At 55.3% G+C, this 9,804-nt stretch overlaps 1 protein-coding gene across 1 annotated transcript in view; it reads left to right on the forward strand.

The window, feature by feature from the left end:
• The first annotated feature begins 8,912 nt into the window (after positions 1–8,912).
• Positions 8,913–9,804, forward strand: part of PSCA (prostate stem cell antigen) — a 1,959-nt gene continuing 1,067 nt past the window's right edge. Inside the window, exons 1-2 of the mRNA XM_032760573.2 lie at positions 8,913–8,964; positions 9,726–9,802. Coding sequence (XP_032616464.1) covers positions 8,913–8,964; positions 9,726–9,802 — 129 coding nt within the window. The remainder of the gene's footprint in view (positions 8,965–9,725; positions 9,803–9,804) is intronic.

A 9,804-nucleotide genomic window follows, 5' to 3' on the forward strand; every position in this document is an offset into this window, starting at 1 on the left:
CCTAACCTCCAGGTCTCGTGAATACATTACTTACATGGCAAAAGGGACTGCAAATGCAATTGAAGTTAAGATTCTTCAGATGGGGAGATTCTTACGTTTATCAGGGTGAGCCCAATGTACGGTCATCCCTGGGTATCCATAGAGGATTGGTTCCAGCACCTCTCAAGGATGCTAAAATCCTTAATGCTCAAATCCCTTACATAAAATGGCTTCGTATTTGCATATAACCTACACACATCTTCCCGTATACTTTAAGTCACCTCTAGATTACTTATAATACCTAATACGATGTAAGCGCTATGTAGATAGTTGTTATACAGTATTGTTTAGGGAATAATGACAAGGGAAAAGTTTGTACATGTTCAGTACAGATACAGGTTTTGTTCCGAATTGTTTGTATCCTTGGTTGGTTCCATCTGGATGCAGAGCCCATGGGTTCAGACAGGAGGGCAGGTGCCATCACAGGGGTTCTTGTGGGAGTTACGAAGCCAAGTGAGAGGACAATGGGATGAAAGCAGAGAGAAAAGGAAATGTGACAACAGCCACAGGGGTTGGAGTGATGTGCTTTGAATATGGAGGAAGGGGCCACAAGCCAAGGACTATGAGCGGCTTCTAGAGGCTGGGAGAGACAAGGAAACAGGGCCTCTCCTGGAGCCAACAGAAGGAATGCAGCCTGCTGACCCCTTGGTCTTAGCCCAGACACTCATTGTCCCATTGGACTTCTGACCCCCAGAGCTGTAAGATATAAATTTGTATTATTTCAGATCACCACGTTTATAGTGATTTGTTAGGACAGCAATAAGTTACAAATACAGGTTCGGGTAGCTCACTCCTCCTTTTTCCTTTTTTGAGGCAGGGTCTCACTCTGTTGCCCAGGCTGGAGTGCAGTGGTGCATTCTCCTCACCACAGCTTCAACCTCCTGGGCTCAAGGGAACCTCCTGGGCTCAAGGGATCCTCCTGCCTCACCCCCCAGAGTAGCTGGGACTACAAGCATGCACTGTCTCACCTATCTTTTTAATTTTTTGTAGAAACGAGGTCTAGCTGTGTTGCCTAGGCTGGTCTCGAGCTCATGGACTCAAGCGATCCCAAAACGCTGGGATTCCAGGCACGAGCCCACGCGTCAGCTCACTCATCCTTAGTTCCATTGTTCCCTGGGCTCCCAGGACCCTCCCACCCTCTGGTTCTTCTCTTCCTCACCCTCCCTTGCTGGTTCCTTACTGACCAGGCCGTTCTTTGGCTCTTTTTGTTCAACCAGTCCCCATTCCCTGGGTGATCTCCTCCAGTATTATGCCGTTAAATACCATCCAACACTGGCAATGACCAAATTCATGTCTCCTGCCAGGGCCCCTCCCCAGAAATCCAGACTCCTATGTGCTAGCCAATGTCTCTGCTTAGCTTTGATCCTCCAGCCCAGCCTTGCTCCATCTGCATTGCCCCCACTTTCATGAATGGCAACTCACCTTGCCGTTCACTCAGGCTCAGCCTCGACAGTCTCCATCCCTCATATCCAGATCCTCTATCCTCAAAATCCAGGCAGTGTTTGGCCTCTTCTCACTCCCTACAACTGCCCTCCCCCATCCACACCTTTGTGGTCTTGCCTCCTCCCCAGTCTCCGTTTCTGCCCTTACCCCCATACAGCTATCAACTGCTGCATCAAAAACCACCCAAAACTTAGTAGCTTGAAACCAACTGTTTTCATTGCACATGATTCTATGGGGCAGGAATTTGGCCATGCTAGAGTCAGATGTGTTTCACAGAGGAGGAGGCTGAGTCACGGAGCATACCAGGCACATGGCGGGACTAGAACCCAGGTCACTGGACTGGGGCTCCTGTGGCAGGGTCTCCTGGGACAGCGAAGTCCTCCCTCCCCGGGAAGGCTGGCTCCATCCCTGGTGCGACTCTGCTGCTGAAGCAGCATCATTGTCTGGGGTAAATTCCTGGGGTTCATTGTCTCACACCAAGAAGATTAAGGACATGGACTCATGTGGATGGGTTAAGGAGCAGAAAGTTTAATAGACAGAAGAAAGGAGAGAAGGGAGCAGCCCTCTCTTTCAAAAGAGGTGTCCAAAAGAGAAAAGCCGGCCTGCAGCAGACCCCAGTAGATTTTATAGGCAGGCTTGAGGAGGCGGTGTCTGATTTAAAAGGGCCCACAGATTGGTATGACCAAGGATGATGTTTACATATGGCGTGGGGAAGGCTGGTCGCCCCACCCTAATTTTATTATGCAAATGGGCTTCTACTTGGCCAGCACCATCTTGTCTGCTCCCTACTGTACACATGGCTGGCAAAGAGAAGGGAAGATGGAGCTGCCATTTTGATCATGCCTAGTCCCAGGTAGCTTTTTCCTATTGGCACAACTGCTGGCATTCACCCGTGCAAGCTTCCAGCTTGCTTGTCTTGTGTTTGCAGCTCGATTTTACAGGCTGCTCTTTGTTAGAAAAGAAAATGATTTGGGGGCTGCTTTTCATTAAAAGGAAAACCTTCCTGAGGACTTCCTTACCCTCACTATCTGCCTAAATAATTTATTTTTAACTCCTATATCACTGCCACCTCAGGGACATTGGATCACGTGGTCTCCCAGGACTTGGACGGTGCTGGTGGGCAGTGGGGATTGGCATGAAACTGGGGCCTCATCCCAAGATGCATGGGGCTCCTCCGGGTGCTCCTACCACTACTCAGGGAACCTTGGGCCTCTTCTCGAGGACCAAGTCCATTCTGGCACTGGGAGGGGTCAGAAAGAGAGGAAGAGAAGGAAGAAAATACACTAGTGTGTAATCACCCAGTGGGTTCATTTTGACCCCTGGCAAGATAGAGCCGATTTATCAAGACAGGGCAATTGCAATAGAGAAAGAGTTTAATTCATGCAGAGCCAGCTGAACGGGAGACCAGAGTTTTATTATCACTCAAATCAGCCTCTCAGAAAATTCGGATGCTAGGGTTTTTCAAGGAGAGTTTGGTGGGCCAGGGAATGGGTGCTGCTGGTTGGCTGGGGATATGGAAAATGGCCCCGTGCACTGAGTTTGCATCCAGGTGGGGCCACAGGACCAGCTGCGGGGTTGGTGGGCCTCGCTAGAGCCATCCATCAGTCATTAGACATGCAAAAACCTGAAACGACATCTCAAAAGGCCGATCTTAGGATCACAATAGTGATGTCACTTGCAGGAGTAATTGGGGGAGTTGCAAATCTTGTGGTCCCTGGAATAATGGCTAGAGATCGTTTAAGTCTACACCTCAGCAGAACTCAGACTCCCCTCATCTTCCTAATGCAGTGGTGGCCTTTCATTAGCTTTACAAAGACGGCTGAGTTTTGGCAAAGGGCTATTATGCCCAGAAATGACTAGGGGCAGTTTGGGATTAACTGGCTGTCGGTTAGATCAGATGTCCTTCACTGTCACCATTTTCTCACTGTTATAACTTTTACAAAGGCAGTTTCCATTATCTCCTGGGGGCTGGCACTGAGGACTCCCTTCCCCCAGCCATGCCCCAAGTTCACAGAGCAGAGCCGCCAGACCATGCCTGGGCCATTGCACCAGCCTCCTTCCACACTGGCTTCCCCATCTCCACCCACAGTCAGAGTGGCCTTTGACAGGGCCAATCACTCCCCCTGCCCAAATAAGCCTGTGCACTCTGAATACAGCCCAGGTCCTCGCTGGGCCACAAGGCCACGCTGGAGCTAACCCCTCACTGTCCTCTCCCAAGCCCATGGGCTGTCCCTGGTGCCTGCTATTCCCGCTGCCTGGAGGTGGGCCTGTACCCGGCAGTGTCCTTTGCTCAGGTTCTGGAGGCCTCAGGTGGGGGCAGTCCCAGCCAGCCCTCCCTCTGGAGGTCTCTGGATGACAGGCCTCTCACAGCAGGGGTGGCTGGGGGTGCTGGTGAGGCTGTGCCCAGCTGGAAGGGAAGGGTGTGCCTTGGGTCTCCTCCCGAATCTGAGTTCACTCCAGGAAGGGGGAGTGGCACGAGCAGAGGGTGCAGAGCAGCAGGGGCGGTTCTGAGCGTCACTGGAGGCCGAGGGGCCTGGCTGGTGGGGCAGGGGCCAGGGCAGTGCCCATCTCCACCTTAGTGCCCAGGCAGGAGGGGAGCTGGTTTGGAGCAGGGCCCTGATGGCACCTTTGTGAGAGCCAGGAAAAGGCACTTCCTCTGGGAACACAGGGCCCTGGGGGAGTTAGAGATGGGGAGGGCCTGTGGGCCCCACCTGGGCGAGCTTGGGGGAAAATGCCTCTGAGGGGGTCCAAGCTGCGCAGCCCTCAGGACTTGGTGGCCCCAACACACACCCACATTTACACACATGCTTTTGCTCACACAACCCGTGCACACACCCACACTCACTCGCATTTACACACATGCCACACACTTGCACATTTGATCCACATGCACAGACAAGCGTCCTCTCTCACAAGTTTGCACATACAAACCCTCACAGTCACATATCACACACGCACAGCTTGCAAGTCATGGCCTTCATTTCCAGAACCCAAATGAGGGCTTGGCACTGAGTGCCCCCAGCCACCCCATGTGCACCAGTGGGTTTTCCTCCTGATCTGCAACGGCATTTTTCCAAAGAAAACATGCTGCAAACTGACACCAGCGTGGCTTTGCAAGTGACACGCTATCTTTATTTTTTTTTTATTAATGCTGCATGAAATAAAAAAATTTACACACAGGGATGTGTATGCCAGCATGGGACTGTGTGGGGCCCCAGAAGGTGTTGGTGGGACTCCCTGCAAGGTGAGTTGGCTCCCAGAAGCCCCAGGACCTGGTCCGGCTGTCCTGGCCCCGGCCTCATCCCCTGCACTAGGTGGAAGACAGGATCTCCAGGGAACCCGGCTGCTTTGGGCCCATGGCAGTGGGGTGGGTGGGCGGAAGGCCAAGAGCAAACAGGAAAATCTGGAGTCCCTGGAGGCAACTGGCAGAGCAGAGGAAGGAGGCCAAGGGTGAGTCACACTGAAGCCACACTAACTGTTTTTATTGCACATGATTCTGTGGGGCAGGAATTGGAGCATGCTAGAGTCAGATGTGTTTCAGTGGAGGACGCTTAGTCACAGGGCATACCAGGCACATGGCGGGACTAGAACCCACGGCCACTGGATGGGGGTTCCCAAGGCAGGGTCTCCTGGGACAGCAAAGTCCTCCCAGGAAGGCCGGCTCCTTCCCTGGTGTGAATGCTTACCACCTCAGGGACATGGGATCACGTGGTCTCCCAGGACTTGGGCGGTGCTGGTGGGGAGTGGGGATTGGCGTGGAACTGGGGCCTGATCCCCAAGATGCATGGGGGCTCCCCCAGGTGCTCCTACCATTCCTCAGGGAACCTTGGGCCTCTTCTCAAAGACCAAGTCCATTCTGGCACTGGGGAGGGATCCGAAAGAGAGGAAGAGGAGGAAGAAAATACACTAGTGTGTGATCACCCAGGGGGTTCATTTTGACCCCTGGCAAGATAGAGCCGATTTATCAAGACAGGGGAATTGCAATAGAGAAAGAGTTTAATTCACACAGAGCCAGCTGAGCGGGAGACTGGAGTTTTATCATCACTCAAGTCAGCCTGTCAGCCCCTGTCCACCACATGAGGGCGTGCAGGGAGCCATGCTCCTTGTGACAGAACTTCCCAGAAAGGAGAACTGCCAGAAGATCCAGGCTCAGTTTAGGCTCAGGGGCTGCATTCAGTGTATGGCCAAAGTGTGAATTCAGGGGACAGGGATTAGCCTGTGACCAGGATCAAAAATCAGAGGGTGACCACAGTCAGGGTTCATTCTGTGGCCAGGGCCAGGGCTCAGGCTGTGACTAATCTTAGGACTCAGGGTGGGGCCGTAACCAGGGCTCGTTAGGTAACCAGGATTAGAGTTCAGACTGACCACAGTGAGGGTTCAGTTTTGGGGTGAGGTCAGAACCCAACCTGTGGTCAGGGGTGGGGCTCTAGGAATGTCACAGCCACGGTCTTCCGTATAGGAGCTGTGACCATGGGGCCATCCTCACACCAGCCACACCCTCAGTGTGGCGGATGTTGAGGCCTGCGGAGTCTGTGGTGGGGATCCTGTGTGTTGCCCCCTCCTTGGCCTGCACCCACTAGAGGCCAGCAGCACCCCTGAGCTGGAACAAGCAGAGATGCCTCCAGACATCACCAAACATTCCTCGGGGGTGCAGAGTCACCCACGTGAGAACCACTGCCTTACAGCAATCACTGTGTATCAAATCAGATCAACAAACACTTACACACCTATAAATATTTGAGGACGGAAAGTTCCAGACTGGCACCTTGCATACAGAGACAGATAAGAAAACTTCTTGTGCAGGAGTGGCCAGAGCCCCGGGGAGCTGGGGCTGCGGGGGGTGGGAGGATGGGACAGGGGCAGTCAGCCACACACGGAAGCAGTTCATGACTGTGTTCTTGTGCAGGAGTGGCCAGAGCCCCGGCGAGCTGGGGCTGCGGGGGTAGGGAGGATGGGACAGGGGCTGTCAGCCACACACGGAAGCAGTTCATGACTGTATGAGGCCCCTTGTCCTGAGCTTACAGGACATGGGCTGGAGGGTGTGTCCAGAGGGAAAGTTCTGGGGGGACAGAGTGGGCAAGGAAGGAGTCTGGGGGAGGCTGCAGTCACCCTGCATGGCCTCCAGTAAGTTCCTGTCCCTCTTGGCCTCAGGCTCCTCACTTGCCAGAGAAGAGACAATTTCCATGGAAAAGAGCCCAACCCAATGGGTTCCAGGGAGCCAGGCAGGAGAGACCCCAGAAGGACAGGGGCTGACCTGGAGCCCCGGGGGAAGCCCAAAGGCAGATTCCTGGTGCCACTGAGTCCCAGGGAGGTGGGGTCTCGCATCGTCCCTGCCCCCATCAGTAGTGTCACCTTGATCCCAGACTTAAGATGAGACAGTGGGAAGCTGATGTCCCCCGAACACCCCAGAAACATCTACCAGCCTTCCTGGATGGTGCAGGCCTTCCTGGATGGTGCAGGCCTGCTGGGAGAGGGGCCGATTCCCCAAGACTTTTCCTTCCTGCAACATCCTCACCACCCCCTAAAATGTGCCAGAGCCCTTCCAGACAACCATCAACGGGGATGAGAGAGCGTCAGGGGAGAAGGGGCTGGTCTCCCTCCAGACACAGACTCGGCAGCAGGCAGGGCCACGGCCCACAGTGGACCTACCAGCATCCGGCAGGAACAACGGCATACCCAAGAGGGTTGCCAGGCAGAGTTATCTAACTCAGGGCCCAGGTACAAAGGCAGGGGTCAGGTTGAAGGAGACAGCAGGGGCCACAAGTTCCCCTCAAAGCCAGCAGCAGCAGGAAGCCACTGGCCCCTCAGGCTTGCAGGGATGAGGGGGAGAGCACAGTGACCAGAGGCTGGCCAGAGCCTGGGGGACGGGAGAAGCCTGGCTGACGGGACCTGGGCCTTCGCTACAGGGCCACAGCCACTGCCACCACCGCCCAGCTACTGGCAGGAGAGCCTGGGCCTTCTCTAGAGGGCCACAGCCACTGCCACCACCTCCCAGCTGACTGGCAGGAGAGCTGGCCTGACCTTGTCTCTTCAACTCTCTCATCTCCTGCCTGTGGGAGCTGGACCAGCCTCCCAGGACATGGAGCAGGAGGGAGAGGGGATCTGGGGCAGACAGAGGCCATACAGCCCTGGGCCTAGCCCCTGCCTCCTGCTACTGCAGAGGCTGCTAAAAGCTGCACTTCCCCAACTCACTTGCAGCTAAAGTTCCAAGCTGAGGAGTCACTCAAGGTCCTGAGGGTAAAGCACCTAGACCAGGGCTCAGCCCACACTGAATGCCCCATAGATGAAGGCCTGTCCAACAGGTCTCCTCCTCAGGGAGGCTGTCTCCTGTGTCAACAAAGAGCCAAACTCTGTAAAATATTTGAAGACATTTATTCTGAGCCAAATATGAGGGGCCATGGCCTGTGACACAGCCCCTAGGAGACGCTGAGAACACATGCCCAAGGTGGTCAGTGCACAGCTTGACGTTATCCATTTTAGGGAGACATGAGACATCAATCAAAGATATTGAAGATATGCATTGGTTTAGTCCAGAAAGGTGGGCAACTGGAACTGGGGGCTTCCAGGTTATAGGTGAATTTAAACATCTGGTTGGCAATCGGTTGCAAGAGTTATCAATAGAAAGGAATGTCTGGGTTATACGGGGTTGTAGAGACCAGGGCTTGATCATCAGATGAAGCCTCCAGGTAGCAGGCTTTAGAGAGAATAGATGGTAAATGTTTCTCATCAGACTGAAGGCCTGTGTTGATGTTAATGCTGGCTGTTCCAGAGTTCTGAAGGGAGGGGGGATAATGAGGCTATCCAACCCTTTGCTGTCGTGGCCCGAACCAGTTTTTCAGGTTAACTTCGGAAAGCCCTTGCTGAGAGGAGGGTTCCACTCAGATGGCTGGGGGGCCTTAGAATGTTACTTTTGGTTTATACCGGGAACAGCCCCTGCCCCTCTCCTTTGCAGCACCTGCTACTGATCTGTCAATGATGCTGTGACCAAGGCTCACCACCCCGTGGGCCATGGGCCCCAGGAGGGCGGCACAGCTTCTATAGGAGCACAGGGCCCAGGGAGGTGCCCTTATCCTTGGCTGGAAGGCCAAGGCCTGGAGGAGTCTGGAGAAAGGGTCTCCCTTGTTGGGCCTTGCACTGTGAGGTGGGGGAGGTGGGAGAGGCATAATCTGGGGCTTGAGGACGTTTCAGCCCTCAGCCCGGGGTGGCTGAGATATGGCCCTGGGAAGACTCTGTCCTCCAGAGGTGGAAAGAAGGACAAAGGGAGAGGGAGGTGCAGGTCGTTCAGGGAGGAGACTCAGACCTGCCCAGCCCCGGGGCCCTCACTGGCTCCAGGAAACCCGCTGGTGTTGACTGTGGGCAGTCCAGCCTCTCCCCAGTTGAGGCCATATAAAGTCCCCCGAGGCCCTCTCCGCCACTGCCCACCAGTGACCATGAAGGCTGTGCTGCTTGCCCTGTTGATGGCAGGCTTGGCCCTGCAGCCAGGTGAGGCCTTGGCTGGCCCCCAGCAGGGAAGGGAGCAGGGGTGAGCCAGGGAGGCCAGAGGGATACCTGCAGGGTACATGGCGAGGAGGGGAAGGAAGGAGGAAGGGAGAGGAAGGGGGTGAGGCTCTCGCCCTAGCCTCCACTCCTCCAGGGCAGCTCTTGGCACCACCAGGCAGCAACCTGTTCCCTGCCGTCCCCTGTGACCCGGGCTTGCAATGGCAGCACGGAGTCTCTCCTTCACCACTGTGGGGCAGGGCCTGGTTCCTAGAGGGCAAATAGACAGACTGACGGACGGATGGACAGAGATGCTGATGAGGAGCCGGGAGGCAAGGGGCAGGAAGCCTCAGGCTAAGAAGTGCTTTTGGGGGCACAAGGGGGAGGTGCTGGGGGTGTCCTGCGAGGACCCCGGGGTCTACATCCAGCCCAGTCCCAGCACTGCAGCTTCCGAGGGTCCCAGGGAGCTGCTCTGCTTGAGGTGGGACCCTCCCAACCCAGGGTCCCAGGGTCAGTCACCCCCACAGCTGCAGCTTCCTCTTCTGAAACACACAGTCACAAAAGCAGCCACCGAGGAACTAAACAGGGCAACATTTCGGAGGCACTGAGGAGGGGGCCATGAAGAAGGGGAGGAGACATTGAGGGTGACAAGAGGGCACGGAGGACTTCCTCAGGCCACCGCCATGAAGGCCCACCTGCCCGGGAGTCCCCATTCCTGGGGAGTGCTATGGAGCAGCCTCTGAGGCCCCTCCCACTCCACCCCGCAGGCACTGCCCTGCTGTGCTACTCCTGCAAGGCCCAGGTGAGCAACGAGGACTGCCTGCAGGTGGAGAACTGCACCCAGCC

This window comes from Hylobates moloch, unplaced genomic scaffold, assembly GCF_009828535.3.
Source record: "Hylobates moloch isolate HMO894 unplaced genomic scaffold, HMol_V3 SCAFFOLD_9, whole genome shotgun sequence".
Classification (NCBI taxonomy): Eukaryota; Metazoa; Chordata; class Mammalia; order Primates; family Hylobatidae; genus Hylobates; species Hylobates moloch.